A 16743-nucleotide genomic window follows, 5' to 3' on the forward strand; every position below is an offset into this window, starting at 1 on the left:
CTGCACAGTTGGTTTCGTAAATTTATTTTTAAGTGCTCATATGATTTGCATTGATATATTGCATTGAATAATTCATAATTTCAAGTGAAAGTTCTAATCTGAAGGGAATAAAATTGGTGATCTATTTCTGTAAATTCACATTCTGAATTGCTTGCAGAGATAATGTGGTAGTTAAAGTGAATTAATGATTGAAATATAATGATGCATTTACATACTATATAAACAGCAAGAAATTTGGAAAAGAACTTTTGGTTTTCTTGGAGTTTATTTCCAGTGATGTAAATTCTGTATTTTTCAGGTCATCATGTCCATCAGCAGTTCCTCTAGCCAGCACAGCATGACAAGCACACCCTCGGTTGATCTTTCAACCTACCAGGATGACCTTGAGAATGTCCTTGCCTGGCTCTTGGAAGCTGAGGAAATTGTGGAGAAACAAGAACCAATTGGAAGTGACATCAAGAAGGTCAAAGATCAATTTAATCAACATGAGGTAAGTTATAAGAATAGAATAAGTCAACTTATATGTTCAACCTTTAGATTGGGGCATGACTGGTAAATCTGTAGAAAACACAATTTCAAACTGTGACAAAATTAATCTTGACTAAAAGATAATTTCAATGTCAATTGATTGCAAAGCAGTACATGCAAACTGTAATTTACTGTAGGAAGCTCTGGTTGAGTAGTTAAGTATAGTGTAATCATTTAAATACCTAAATAAGGAACAGTTTTTATGGATTGTCTGGATTCAATACATGTGTAGTGGATTGTCAGGATTCATTATATGTGTAGTTCTGTTAGGATGTAATTTCATGGATTTGGTTTTTGTACATTGAAACATTATATAAATTGTGTATTTCATTGTGGTTTGAACTTTGTGGTATTGGGGGTACACATGAAATCTCATCTTCGCAAACCAAGTGTTCGATTCACTTACTCTCATCTCCCGGAGATGAGAGGAAGCAAAGTGGACACTTGGCTTGCGAAGATGACGAAATCTACAAAAATCGAATCCCCACGATTACTAATGATTCTAATGTTATGTAATGTATGCAGCTATCAGTAACTAGAAGAGAAGTGGAACTGTCACATGTCTAACATTACACAGATAACAGAATGAGTGAAATGTAATAGAGCTACATAACTACAGGTTAAATATACATTATTGTTGGGTTCCTATGCCCCAGTTTACATGCATCTGTGTAATATTGCACATAAAACTGTGTTGGGGGTTGATAAGAGAATAATTGATGCCAATTAGATTTTCATCGTTCATGCTTATCGTTATTTTCTTGTGTTTTTTACACAATGTAAATCTCTCATAATGTGAGGTTTGATCTAAGTAGTAGATTAGAAGAGCCTGATTTTAACATAGTGTGGTTGATGTTAAAAGAATATTCTATAACTATAGAATCAAAATAAGCAATGTAATCTGTTCAGGGAGTGCAGTATCATTGTAGAAATTGACCCATACCCAAGCTTCATGAACATTTTGTCCAATACATTTAACACTGTGTATATAAGAAAAGGCTATAGATGTAACCATTTTAATTTATAAACTTATGCAATCGTTGAATGCTATATAGTTGTTTTTTTAAAAATGTGAATGGTGTTGTTTTTCAGGAATTTATGTTAGAACTGACAAAGCATCAAGATAGTATTGGCAATGTGGTTAAAGAGGGCAATGACCTAATTACTGAGGGCAAAGTCACAACAGAGGAGGAGAATGAGATCAGGGTCCAGATGGGGCTCCTCAACAACCGGTGGGAGGAGCTCCGCCTCAAAATGATTGACAGGCAATCCAAGTAAGTATCTCCATAGTAATTGTCAGGCAGTCTAAATAGTGTCCTCAAAATAAAGGACAGGCAGTGTTAGTCTGTAAATAAAATGAGAGCATCTTAATATATGATGGTTATACAGATGTCCTGTGTAATGTAGTGGTTGTGAAGTGGTCAGTGTTTATCAGTCCCCTATCGGCGGGGCAGAAGGGGACTACTAGTTTGCACTTCATCTGTCTCCGGATGTCTGTCCTTCTGTCTGTCACGACGCAGTTTTCTGGATTTTTCATCATGCTTTGATTTAGGAAGCTAAAATTTAGTATATGGTTTACTCTTGCATGCTTACAAGTCAAATTTAAGTGTCATCACGGTTGAATGATTTTTATTAGATTTATGGGACTTTGCTGAATATGGTTTTTGGGACTTTTTTCCACCATGCTTTAACTTAGGAATCTGAAATTTGATATGCAGATATGTGGTTATCTAATGAGTATATACAGATCAGGTTTCACTTTTGTTACAGTTGACCTATTCTAACAAAAATTGTAACGATTTGTTTTCATGATTAAACTTTTCCAGACATTTTTTTTTTTACCATGCTTTGATATAGGATTCTGAAATTTGATATTTGGTTATCAAATGAGTACATACACATTGAAGGTTTCACTTTAGTTACAGTTGAATTATTTTAGCGAGAATTGTAAACTTGGGCATCACGGTTGACAGAATTAATTGTTGTGTAGTTTACTTTTATTTTTTATTGTGTGAGATCAATATAATCTAGGGCATACCAAATTGTAATCCACCTCATCTAATTCACTGCATCTCTATTACATGAGATCAAAATCATGATGTTTTCTGATGATATCCAACCAATCGTCCAGTTATAAATTTTTCTGTTTCTTATTTAAACACACAAGATCTAGACATCATGTGCCAACAGAAACATGAGTAGAGAGTTGTAAATGTTGAAAACGTTAGGAAGAAAATGCCAACCTTTATATGCTTCATAGTACAGAATATTGGCCATGGATGTGAATGAAGATTTGTTTGATGCAACGATAAAAACGACTATGTGTGCAGATGATTGATGACAAGTTTTGAATATCAAAATTAATAAAATGTAACAGGGATACAATAGGGGACTGCACACAGAATATAACACAGACGACTTGACTTGGGAGCGGTAGGGGACATGTGACGCAGTATGAACAGATTGCGTGTTTATTGTATGTTTTGGATGATAGAGATGCACTAAAACCCTGAATTAATGTGCGGGATGTTGAACATTTATAAATACAATATGTATGACATATTTTGATATATTTTAGATTTTATGAAGCTGGGCTTTTACAGAGCCATGATAGCCCGCCCTTGTCATTGCACAGAAACATACCTTTCTGGGCAAGGCCTCGGGCAGGCATATTTCCTGTCACTCAGTCAACAACCTATTAATGTAGACTTGATTTGTTTGAATGAATTTTGTCTTAACACTTTGAATATCTTGTTGGTTATGGTCACAGTATAAGAAATGTGACTATAAAGAAGACAGGAAACTACTCTATTCAGGGAAAGTTATGCCCATTTCATCATACTAAGTGGGCATGTCTAAAACTGGTGAATTTAGATTTACTCACTGCTATGAAGTAGTACTAATAATTCCTGTCTTTTCTAGTCAATTGATATCAATGCAGCAACAATTGATATTTTTTCTCTGGTATACTTTGAGGACTTTTAAGATATTCAGTTAATGGAGCATAGCATTCTTTTCCATCATTACATTTTTATTGTCACCCAGAAAATGTTCTTTGACTTGCTAAAAATGCTGTCACAATTGCAAGCCATTCATAGCAGAGGCAGATTCAGGATTTCCGAAAAAGGGGAAGGGGGGGGGGGGGGCACAAGTGAAAGTCAAGTAATAGCCAAAATACTCATCATGAGCCATTTGACAAATCTGGAGTTTTACTCACATTATTTCTAGATTTGTGGTGAAAAGGGGAAGGGGCTAGGTGCCCCCCCCCCCCCCCCCCCCCCACCCCCCCCCCCCCTCTAAATCCGCCACTGCATAATGCATCCCCGTGAAGTTCAAGAATGATACATTCAATCATGTAGACATCTAATATTATGATATATACAAATACTGGATTTCTAGAGTCTGAATCAGACTGAATTCATTTTATCTGTTGAGAGGTTTCCATGAGGTGAAATGGTTTTTTTGTGTTAATGTTAACATTATTGCATACATCAACTTAGCAATCGCAAATATGTATGATTTATGTAGGTTTAGAACAATTGACACTCAACATTTGCAGTTAGGTAGAGGTATATCAATTCTGTCTGCTGCAGACTTTGGGGGTTTAGAGGGAATTTACAGTGTCTGGGTTATTTTCCTCATGGTATCTTTTTCTCCTGTGCCCCAAAATCATTAACACTTATCTTAATTAGTCATGCAATAGATGAACGACTGTGGGGAAAAAAAAAAAGCAAAATGGAAGGGCATAGGGAATATGCATTACAGTTAATTAGTGCAGACATGCATGGGTTTAAAAATTGTTTTCTTGTAAAAAATACCTTTACAGTGGCCTAGAATTACTGCACACATGATGAAAAGAGCAATAGTAAAGATGTTAATAGGGCTTTTTGTGGGGAGAGAGAGAGAGAGAGAGAGAGAGAGAGAGAGAGAGAGAGAGAGAGACAAACAGTAGTTGTTGTCTCTTTAGGGTGTTCAGGTCTGAGGTCCCTATTTTTACATTAGAGAACTATAATAGATGTGCTGCTAGGATATACAGAAGATATAGTAATTCAAATGATAGTGAAAGTTTTTCAATTCTTTAGAGATTCCTAAAGTTTAGTTAGTGTACGGGAAATAGCGGTTCAATAGGAATCCAAAACAGTAGAAAAAAATCCAAGTGAATAGTTCATCTGATTCATGCACCACACCTATAGTACAATTATGATATTTCTTTTTACAAAAATAATATCTGCGGCGTGCCTGCTCTAACTTCCAAATATACATTGTCTGCATATAATGACATCACTCAATAAATAGGGGGTACCGGTAGGGACATGCAACACTCTCAGAATGCTTGTTTTTGAATATGAAAACTATAGAAAGAGTATAAATATATATATAGACATGCAGTTTATCTAACAATACAGATTACCTTTTGTATTAATTGACACTAAAATCAATACATGTATATAATAATGTGAATAATCTTTTTATCATCAATGAAATATTATAATGTAAACTGTAAATTGTTATATGTCATGAGAGTTTAATATTGTTTTCATGGTAAATCCTTTATGAGCAAGGAAAAGTTAAAGTAACCTAAAATAATAGAATACCTAATATGAACATGTTTACTACACCCTCGCTCAGGACCATTCGTGTGTGAGTATGTGTAGGTATGTAACACTGAGCTCGGGATCATTCGTGTGTGAGTATGTGTAGGTGTGTAACACTGAGCTTGTAGACACTCTACACACCTCACTTTTTGAGAGGAAGAACCTTTTTGATTTTGAGGTATTAATACATAGCTAAAAGCTTGTAGACACTCTACAGGCCACATTTTGTTGCTCGATAGATTTTTTTACTTCAGGGTTAAAAGGTCAAGGTTACTACTACTTGACAGAAAATTTTTGTAGACATTCATTGCAAGGGAATCCCCTGCAAAGCTCTTGGTTTTTCTCAGACCACAAAAATTAAACCTAAAAAAACCCAACAACATTGATTTGGTGATATTTTAAAAAACCCAAACAACTTTGTATTATCCATCAGACTACAGAAGAAGTTGATGACTACACAACAGAAACAGCTGGATGAGTTAGCTGTGTGGCTGGAGAAGATGGAGGAGAGGATTCGCAATCAGGAACCAATCGGATCAGACCTGGACGCTATCAAACTTCAAATAGCCAATCACAAGGTTTGTATCAAAACAAGAAAACAAATGATCAGGATGAATTTCTATAGTGTTTAATTGGTGTAATTTCATGAATGAATACTGGGAATATTATAGAACCAGTATAGAAGTCCACAGGTTCATAATACAATTTGTGCATACATGCATATGGAGAATAGCACCATTTTATTTGAATATTAGGCAGTAAGAATTAAATATAGTTTTTTTTAAAAGAGCAGTTGGAACATCCCTGCCTTGTACTGTTATGTTACTGAGAATTATTAATTTTTTCTTGTAATGGAATATGTTTGAAGTTATTTTCATGGGTATTTTCTGTGAATGGAAAACTTATAAATTCAAATATTTATATATAAACACAACTGTGGTTTAGAATTTTTAAACAAATGTTTAGCTCTAAAGTTCCTTCTTCAGAAAATTCAACAAGAACTGGAGGTACAACAGAAAAAGGTGGACAACCTACAAGACATGGTTGTTGTAGTGGACGACACCAACACAGAATCAGGTAGTGGTCAGTGTGTGGTGTTAGACATAGACTAGTGGTTGACACCAACAGAGTCAGGTAGTGGTCAGTGTGTGGTGTTAGACATAGAGTAGTGGACGACAACACATATTCAGGTAGTGGTCAGTCTGTGGAATTCAATATTTGGAAAGGGGGTATTTTGAAGATAGGAACATATATAAATTCCTGAAGCTTTTGATTAAATCTAGATAAGTAATGAGTTTAAACAATTGATTGTCAATGAGTGAACGGCGTGGGTTGACATTCATTATCGTTGTGTATATATAGGACACCTGAAGATAATACAACAGATAAACCTATATTTACATGAAAACTTAGTTCATACTTAAGTAATTGTTAAACTTAGTTCATACTTAAGTAATTGTTTCCAAATTCAATTAATTACCATGATAGATATGAAATAATGTTTACCCCAATGGACTGAAAAACGGCAAAAACCAAGATGGTTTTTACAAATTTAGACTGCAATTTTTAAACAATTTTCATTCAGTATAAGGGGAGATTTTAGCAATTTTTGACACAAATTTAGTGATTTTTTCATAAAATTGGTACTGTATATATATTTAGCAACAGCTAATTTAGTGACTTTATAATTCTAGGAAAGTTAGCTATTACCTCTGATATGCAATAAATTGTTAGCGATATTCAATTTCAGCAATCTCATCACTCTTGCTAATAATGCCAAATCAAATCCTTGCCAAAAATTCTGCTTATACGGCATCAGAAAAAACCTCCCTGTTTCAAGAATATAATTCGGTGTCAGAAAAAAACCTCCCTGTTACAAGAATATGTTTTCTTGACCTGTTTATTGAAACTGATATAAAAATTCAAAGAGATGTTGATTCAGCAGTAAGTGGATAAATATAGTTAAGCATTTTATTTGTAAGGGAAAATTATTTTGGGCCTTTACATTTTTTAAAGACTTAATAGTGGGGCTCATAAAGAAGTCCAAGGTGCTCTCTTTACACTAAATTTAAAAATAAAGAGTGAAGAGTTCATTGAAAAGAGGAAAGAATGAGTGTCACTGAATAAATGACTTTGCAGCTTGTGAAGCCATGGAGAGCCAGTTACAGAGGCTGGGGAAGAAGTGGGCAGCCATTTGTACATGGACGGAACAGCAGTGGCTGGTCCTGCAGGACCTCCTTCTTAAGTGGCAGAACTTCTCTGAGGAGCAGGCAAAGTTCTCTGATTGGCTGTCAGAGAAGGAGGAGGTGCTGGGAACCATGATGGAATGTGACCTTACTGACCCAGATACCGTGATCAAGCAGGTCAAAGATCTCAAGGTAAGCCCCATAGGAGAGGTGAAGTAAAGGAGGGTGGGATTTCAGCAGAAGCCATGACAAATCATGACATTTATATATGGTGTACTCAATTTCTGATTTATCAGATTTGTTTTGAAGAGGTGAAATTTTATATATAACAAGTTGCAGTCATCTGTGATATGACATTAAATGAAGTATGTGATCTTATGCAATATACAGAATCGTGAAGCAGGCATGTAGTGCATCTTTTTAGCTCACCTGAGCTGAAAGCTCAAGTGAGCTTTTCTGATCACTCGTATTCCGGCGTCCGTCCGTCTGTAAACTTTTCACATTTTCAACTTCTTCTCAACAACCACTGGGCCAATTTCAACCAAAGTTGGCACAAAACATCCTTAGGTAAAGGGAATTCTAAATTGTTAAAATAAAGGGCCAGGCCACCTTTCAAGGGGAGATAATCAAGAAAAGGTAAAAATAGGGTAGGGTCATTAAAAAATCTTCTTCTCAAGAACCACTGGGCCAGAAAAGATGAAATTTACAGATAAGCTTTATTAGGTAGTGCAGATTCTAAATTATTAAAATCATGGCCCCCGGGGGTCGGATGGGGCCACAATAGGGGGTCAAAGTTTTACATACAAATATATAGGGAAAATCTTTAAAAATCTTCTTCCCAAGAACCACTAAGCCAAAAAAGCTGAGATTTAGATGAAATCTTCCTGATATAGTACAGATTCTAAATTGTTAAAATCATGGCCCCCGGGGATCGGATGGGGCCACAATAGGGGGTCAAAGTTTTTGTTGTTGTTTGTTTTTTTTTTCGTTTTTTTTTTTTTTTTTTGATATAGTGCACATTCAAGTTTGTTAAATCATGGACCCCGGGGATTGGATGGGGCCTCAAGGGGGGCATCAAAGTTTTTCATACAAATTTATAGGAAAAATCTTTTAAAATCTTCTTCCCAAGAACCACTGAGCCAGAAAAGCTGAGGTTTATATGAAAGCTTCCTGATATAGTGCAGATTATAAATTGTTAAGATCATGGCCCCTGGAGGTCGGATGGGTCCACAATAGGGGGTCAAAGTTTTACATACAAATATAGAGGAAAAATCTTTAAAAATATTCTTCTCAAGAACCATTGGGCCAAAGAAGTTCACATTTACATGAAAGCTTTCTGACATAGTGTAGATTCAAGTTTGCAAAAACCATGGCCTCCAGGGGTAGGTTTGGGGCCATAATAGGGACTACGGTTTTACATGCAAATAAATATGGAAAATCTTCTGATATGGACCAAGGTGACTCAGGTGAGCGATGTGGCCCATGGGCCTCTTGTTTAAGGATGCCCTATTTCAGACAATTCACACTACTTAGTGTAACCAAACTATGCAACAGAAATCTTAAAGCACTGAAAAATGATACCTCTTATCATATGGAAAAATAATCATGTACATAATTGTTTATAATGCAGAAAGATCTATTGACTGAGTGAGAGTGGTAAAAGGAAACTTGATCTATTTCAGTTGATAGAGAATGACATGGTGGAACAGGTGCAGAGGTTTGATGCCCTCACTGAGTGTGGACAACAGATTGTACAGTATGTTGACAATGAGACCGCTGTACTCAAAATCAGCTCTCAGCTGGAAAGCTTTCAGGAACGTTGGGAAAGGCTCGTTCAGCAGATGGAGATGCACAGCAAAAAGGTGAGAGATCGGACAGGTCATTCTCAGGAAAAGGTGAGAGATCGGACAGGTCATTCTCAGGAAAAGGTGAGAGATCGGACAGCTCATTCTCAGGAAAAGGTGAGAGATCAGACAGCTCATTCTCAGGAAAAGGTGAGAGATCGGACAGCTCATTCTCAGGAAAAGGTGAGAGATCGGACAGCTCATTCTCAGGAAAAGGTGAGAGATCGGACAGCTCATTCTCAGGAAAAGGTGAGAGATCGAACAGCTCATTCTCAGGAAAAGGTGAGAGATCGAACAGCTCATTCTCAGGAAAAGGTGAGAGATCGGACAGCTCATTCTCAGGAAAAGGTGAGAGATCGGACAGTTCATTCTCAGGAAAAGGTGAGAGACTGGGCAGCTCATTTTCAGGAAAAGGTGAGATATTGGACAGCTCATTCTCAGGAAAAGGTGAGAGATCGGACAGCTCATTCTCAGGAAAAGGTGAGAGATCGGACAGCTCATTCTCAGGAAAAGGTGACACATCGGACAGCTCATTCTCAGGAAAAGGTGAGAGATCGGACAGCTCATTCTCAGGAAAAGGTGAGAGATCGGACAGCTCATTCTCAGGAAAAGGTGACACATCGAACAGCTCATTCTCAGGAAAAGGTGAGAGATCGGACAGCTCATTCTCAGGAAAAGGTGAGAGATCGAACAGCTCATTCTCAGGAAAAGGTGAGAGATCGGACAGCTCATTCTCAGGAAAAGGTGAGAGATCGGACAGCTCATTCTCAGGAAAAGGTGAGAGACTGGGCAGCTCATTTTCAGGAAAATTTGAATTTATGTAAAGCTAGCAATATTTAAAGGTTGGCTGCTTTTTTTTTTCAAGAATATTTATAATCATTGAACATACTGTAATTTTGATAGCTATAGCACTTGTGTAAAGCATAAATGAATATAAATTACATGAAGGCATTTGTTGTTTACAGAGGATTGGGTCACTGTTCATTGCTTTAAATTCTGACACGGAATTGTCCTGTGTATGACTGGGCATGAAGTGCAATATTTAATAACAAAACAGATGTTTGTACTGTGTGTGAACTGGCAGCCATCTTCATTACTTGTATATCCCTGTGTTACAGATAGCAAACTCCGGAGTGGAACTGAGTAACGTTTCCATGGAAATGATGTCAGAATTCACAGAAGATGGAAAACTTAAAAATCCTCCAAATACTGCCAAGAAACGCAAGGTAGACTCCGTATTGAAGTCCCAGTTTGACATGGAGTGCAAGAAACTTCTGGAGTGGTTCGACAGGACGGAGACAACCTTAGAACTGCTGACCAAGGAGGAAGATGGTGCTAGTAGTTCTGCCAGTGATCAGTTCACTGCAGAGGAACAGCTGGTTCTGGTTCAGGTAAGTCATTTAGTAAATTGATTGACCCATTCAAGGTTTTTAGCATGAACAGAATTTTTTGTCAAACTGTTTCTATTGCCATGATTTTATACTTAGGACACAGAAAATGAAGTAGAACAAAGAAAAGTTGATGTACACAAAGTCCTGTCCTCAGGCAGACGAGTGATGACAGAACTCAACTTTGGTAAGTGTATTTTTATGAGTCTCCCACTTCCATTTAAACTGTAACTGGATTTAAAGTTAGATATATGAAATCAATGGGTGAATTCAATCTCAACTGTAATATACATGTACCGTTTGTTGTCACTCAACACATGTAATTATTCTTTGTGAATTATGTAATGTAGGTGTAAAATTTAGAAACCTGTGCTTATATTTTCCCACGTTTAGCCGGAGAGTCAACTGAGGCCGTGGCAGCAACATTATCAGACATAGAGAGTCGCTGGGACAGGCTGGCTGTACTGCTGTCCGAGACTGTCACCAAGGTCAATCTTAACATTCAGTCCAAGAAATTCTACGATGAGCTCCACGCTCTCCAAGAACTGATGTCCAGTTATGAAAAGTGGGTCAGCTCTGCGGAGAGGATTGCAGAGGAAGCCATGGAAATTACTAAACAGCTAGAGCAGTGCAGGGTAAATTAGAAATTACTAAACGGCTAGAGCAGTGCAGGGTAAATTAGAAATTACTAAACGGCTAGAGCAGTGCAGGGTAAATTAGAAATTACTAAACGTCTGGAACCGTGCAGGGTAAATTAGAAATTACTAAACGTCTGGAACAGTGCAGGGTAAATTAGAAATTACTAAACGTCTGGAACAGTGCAGGGTAAATTAGAAAATACTTAACGGCTAGAGCAGTGCAGGGTAAAATAGAAATTACTAAACAGCTGAAACAGTGCAGGGTAAATTAGAAATTACTAAACAGCTAGAGCAGTGCAGGGTAAATTAGAAATTACTAAACGGCTAGAGCAGTGCAGGGTAAATTAGAAATTACTAAACAGCTGAAACAGTGCAGGGTAAATTAGAAATTACTAAACGGCTAGAGCAGTGCAGGGTAAATTAGAAATTACTAAACGGCTAGAGCAGTGCAGGGTAAATTAGAAATTACTAAACGACTGGAACAGTGCAGGGTAAATTAGAAATTATTAAATGGCTGAAACAGTGCAGGGTAAATTAGAAATTACTAAACAGCTGAAACAGTGTAGGGTAAATTAGAAATTACTGAACAGCTAGAACAGTGCAGGGTAAATTAGAAATTACTAAACAGCTGGAACAGTGCAGGGTAAATTAGAAATTACTAAACAGCTGGAACAGTGCAGGGTAAATTAGAAATTACTAAACGGCTAGAGCAGTGCAGGGTAAATTAGAAATTACTAAACGGCTGGAACAGTGCAGGGTAAATTAAAAATTACTAAACAGCTGAAACAGTGCAGGGTAAATTAGAAATTACTAAACGGCTGGAACAGTGCAGGGTAAATTAGAAATTACTAAACAGCTGAAACAGTGCAGGGTAAATTAGAAATTACTAAACAGCTGAAACAGTGCAGGGTAAATTAGAAATTACTAAACAGCTGGAACAGTGCAGGGTAAATTAGAAATTACTAAACAGCTGAAACAGTGCAGGGTAAATTAGAAATTACTAAACAGCTGGAACAGTGCAGGGTAAATTAGAAATTACTAAACAGCTGGAACAGTGCAGGGTAAATTAGAAATTACTAAACGTCTGGAACAGTGCAGGGTAAATTAGAAATTACTAAACGTCTGGAACAGTGCAGGGTAAATTAGAAATTACTAAACAGCTAGAGCAGTGCAGGGTAAATTAGAAATTATTAAACGGCTGGAACAGTGCAGGGTAAATTAGAAATTACTAAACAGCTGGAACAGTGCAGGGTAAATTAGAAATTATTAAACGGCTGGAACAGTGCAGGGTAAATTAGAAATTACTAAACAGCTAGAGCAGTGCAGGGTAAATTAGAAATTACTAAACAGCTGAAACAGTGCAGGGTAAATTAGAAATTACTAAACAGCTGGAACAGTGCAGGGTAAATTGGCCTGTTTCTGCTATATTGCCATAGAATTATGTGACAACTTATCAAATCAGCAATGCAACATGATTCAAATCTAATAAAGTGATGTAAACGTTTAAATGAATATTGTATTATGAAAGAATTTTTTCTGCATATTTTTTTTTTCAATTTTAAAGGGAATGCTTTAAAAGTTTTGTAGTTACACAGTGTACTGTATAACGTTATAAATTGATATTCACATGCTGTTGACTAGTTATAAATTGATATTCACATGCTGTTGACTAGTTATAGATTGATATTCACATGCTGTTGACTAGTTATGATACAAGTTTAAAATTAAATGGAGAGGACTTATATAGGCAGTGCCTGCTGTCCAATGCTATTATGAATTATCATAATAGAATACTGTTTAAATAAAAAAAAAAATTAAGCATCAAAGTTATTGAGAATATATTTTTAGGTGAAGCTAAAGGCCATGAAGTCCCATGAAGAAAGGATAGAGAGGTTAAACATGGAGTCCACCTCACTTTTGGAGAATTCGGGCACTGCCTCACAAATCCAAATGGACCTCGAGGCATTCACCAAGCGATGGGAGACCACCTTCAACAAAATCTGTAAGACGCCATCCCAGGCATATAATGTCATACATACATTGCACTAACTTCCTGTATTTGAATGAATGACCCTGCAACATCTCTCCTCATAAAAAACTCTCCTCATCAAAACAAAAAAAAAAAACCCAAAAAACACTCTCCTCGTAAATTAAAATGTCTCATAAAAAACTCTCCTCATAAAAACATTGTCACCAGGCTTTTCTGTCTGATACATTTTGATACTTAATTTTTTCAACAAAATTCGTCCGGTGCTAGGATAAAAAAGCTTTTCAATTCAGAAACAGTGCTGTAGTGTTTATTGTTCCTTGGCTTTTTCCTGCAACCATCATTGAAATCTTTCATCAACATCTTCTGACTCCGATTCTGAATTTTCCTCTGATGGTAACTTCCCCTTTTTGACACTGTAGTTTTTGTTTTAACAATTACACACAAAAACGGACAGTTCTAATTCAAGGTTACATATTAATGGTGTCAGATCAATTTTAAAAGAGGGGGAATACAAAGCATAATGAAGGGGGAAGCATGTTGCATGAAGCATAATGCACAGGAAGTCCCATTATGACACATTAGAGCCTTTTACCTAGCACACATTGTAATTTGAGAAAGTTAAATCTGAGTTGTGTACTTGAACGGTAGTTTAGAGTTTAGAAGCAAAGGAAATAAAAAGATGATCCACGACAGTCACTTTTCTGTTCCGTGCACATCCATCATTAGTGTGCTGACATTATTTGTGACTTTATGTAGTTGCCTCTGTAGACTAACAGAAACATAAAGATATTACTTTCACGTTTCCTTTTGTCTGTTTGTAAGTAGTCCATGATAACATACAGACATCTCTCATGTCTTAAAGGTGCCTTTATATAGTTCATTCAGTTTATCATTAAGAATGGACAAAAATAATAATACATGCATCTATTCTGTGTGTAGTGATTGCATTTCATGTACTCCTGTGTTAGGTAAAATGATTTTAAATGGACTCCTGTGTGAGATGAAATGATTATAAATGAAGACCTCTGTTAATAGCGCAGTGTTATGTAATGTATAAATATTTATGCTTTTTAGCCACCTGTGGAAGTAAGTTGTCCTTGGCTCTCCTCCGTGTCCACCATGTCTTGTTTTCCTGTATCACTAAGTGTCAATTTCATGTCTGGTCACTCCTACATAGTGTTCAGTCAGTGAGGTTCTTATTGAGTTCACTTTACATTGTCATTTCTTCCAAGAGCATGGTGTGCTTGTTGTGTAAATATATTTCTATGTTGTAAGTGAGTATATTGTTGTATTACACGAATACATATCCTGGCTGTATTTTTTATCACCTTCCATGTTTGTAATGTATAGTCATCTGCAGGTGTCAATAATTTTCTCAACATCAATTGAACTGTCATTTGTTTCTTTATTCAGTCACATGTGTAAACTGAAGCATTTGAATTCACATACAACTTGATTCATGTCTTCTTGAGATCATGATTTATATGTATATGAAGCTTGAAATGGCTCCCTTGTTTCAGACAAACGCCAGCAGGAGCTGACCAATGCCCAGGACAAAGCGCCTCCTCGGTCCTACCTGGAGGCGATGGAGGCCCTGCTGAAGTGGATCACAAACATGGAGAGCCTGCTGTCCACCGAGACGTTCCAGGTCACCGAGTGTGAAGTCATGAAGGAGCAGCTCAAACAGTTCAGGGTAAGGTGACCACAGATCCAGTCAGTATCAATGAAAAGTGATGGTCAGCAAAACCAGTTTATGGACAGGTCAAGGTTATGATGTTCTCTATACCAGTTTGTTAATTCAGTACTGTAAATCACTCGTTGTTCAAGGACTTTATTATTGCATAAATTCTCCTGATGGAAATCAAAGTTGTTTAGATTTATATAGTATAGTGGTGAAGAAATTAAATGTTCATGACTATCATGTCTGGCAGATAAATTTGCCAAAAATCAGAATTGCAGAAATAAAGTCATGCAAAATATAGGTGATTTACAGTAGAAGTTCTCTCATCTTTTCCTCATGACATCAGATGACCAAAGGCCTGTTACTCTCTGTTGATTGATTCCAATATTGATCCTGACCATGACATTGAATTATAGACTTTACATGCCTTCTGTATTAATGAAGCCAGTGTGTCAAGTAACTGTCAAAGTCGTACTAGTAACTGTCAAAGTCGTACTAGTAACTGTCAAAGTCGTACTAGTAACTCGCTGGTCAGATGTCATTAGCAACACATGTAGGTGTGGCTTATGACTGTTTAATGGTAACAAGATGATGAATATTCAGGAGTCGGATTGTAGCTTATGACTGTTTAATGGTACCAAGATAATGAATATTCAGGAGTCGGGTTGTAGCTTATGACTGTGTTTAATGGTACCAAGATAATGGATATTCAAGAGTCGAGTTGTAGCTTATGACTGTTTAATGGTACCAAGATAATGAATATTCAAGAGTCGGGTTGTAGCTTATGACTGTGTTTAATGGTACCAAGATAATGAATATTCAAGAGTCGGGTTGTAGCTTATGACTGTGTTTAATGGTACCAAGATAATGAATATTCAAGAGTCGGGTTGTAGCTTATGACTGTGTTTAATGGTACCAAGATAATGAATATTCAAGAGTCGGGTTGTCATTTCAGATTTTACAAGAGGACTTACAGGAACACCAGGGAAGTTTGGAGTACATAAACAAGACGGGGAAAGAGCTGATTGTAAAATCAGGGCCACATAACAAAGCCCAAGCCATGGAGAAAAATCTCGAGAATCTCAACTCCAGGTGGACCCATGTGTCCCAAGAGATCAACTCAAGGCTCAACAAACTCGAACGAGCCATAGGGCAAATTAAGCAGTACCAAGTAAGTCCAGTTTTATGCTGTACTAGGTGTAACACTATATGCAGTAAAACATTTAAATTCACCAATATGGCATTTCAATTTTGACTAAAAAACTGATTCAGTTGGCTCAGTACTTATGAATTGTTTGTATATTGAAAACATGAAACTCATGGAATCATTATGACATTATACGTAGTTCTTGTAGAGTTCTGTTATGTTAATTTGTGGTTTATCTTATGTTTGCATGGACATATTTTGTATCTTTATAATAATTGTAATCAGTCTTAGATTTCTAACAAGAAAATAGGCTGGCTGCTTCCAAAATGAAACAATATCTCTTGGAATTTGAATTGTATTATTCCAGTGTGGAGTTTGAATGGAGGCAGACATGTCTGTTTGGCACATAGTTTTCTTAGTTTTCTGTGGTTTTTGTTCCTGATATTCAATTATTTAAATGTATGAAATTTAGCTTTTCATATGATTCTGTTGAAGTCAATTTTACACATTATTTTATTGATATACATTTTCCATGGTTTTTGTTCAGTTATCATGAATTGTCTGAAAGCAGTGCTCACTCATCCAGAATCCATACAACATGAGCCAAATTCTGAAAAGTGTTGCATGTCCATTATTGGATCAAATTTAACTTTACAAAAGATGTCAGATTTTATTTCTCATGTCCTACTTTTCAGCACTGTGTAGATTTTTGTGATCATTTCACATCGCACTGTTCTTTGTTCTTG

At 36.5% G+C, this 16743-nt stretch overlaps 1 protein-coding gene across 1 annotated transcript in view; it reads left to right on the forward strand.

The window, feature by feature from the left end:
• The window catches only part of LOC125673153 (dystrophin-like), a 155277-nt gene that overhangs the window by 41079 nt on the left and 97455 nt on the right, over positions 1-16743 (forward strand). Inside the window, exons 10-21 of the mRNA XM_056158146.1 lie at positions 299-490; positions 1621-1802; positions 5557-5701; positions 6110-6200; positions 7263-7501; positions 8992-9171; positions 10272-10544; positions 10641-10728; positions 10935-11176; positions 13028-13181; positions 14690-14862; positions 15806-16021. Coding sequence (XP_056014121.1) covers positions 299-490; positions 1621-1802; positions 5557-5701; positions 6110-6200; positions 7263-7501; positions 8992-9171; positions 10272-10544; positions 10641-10728; positions 10935-11176; positions 13028-13181; positions 14690-14862; positions 15806-16021 — 2175 coding nt within the window. The remainder of the gene's footprint in view (positions 1-298; positions 491-1620; positions 1803-5556; positions 5702-6109; positions 6201-7262; positions 7502-8991; positions 9172-10271; positions 10545-10640; positions 10729-10934; positions 11177-13027; positions 13182-14689; positions 14863-15805; positions 16022-16743) is intronic.

The sequence above is a fragment of the Ostrea edulis genome, chromosome 3 (genome assembly GCF_947568905.1).
Source record: "Ostrea edulis chromosome 3, xbOstEdul1.1, whole genome shotgun sequence".
Lineage (NCBI taxonomy): Eukaryota > Metazoa > Mollusca > Bivalvia > Ostreida > Ostreidae > Ostrea > Ostrea edulis.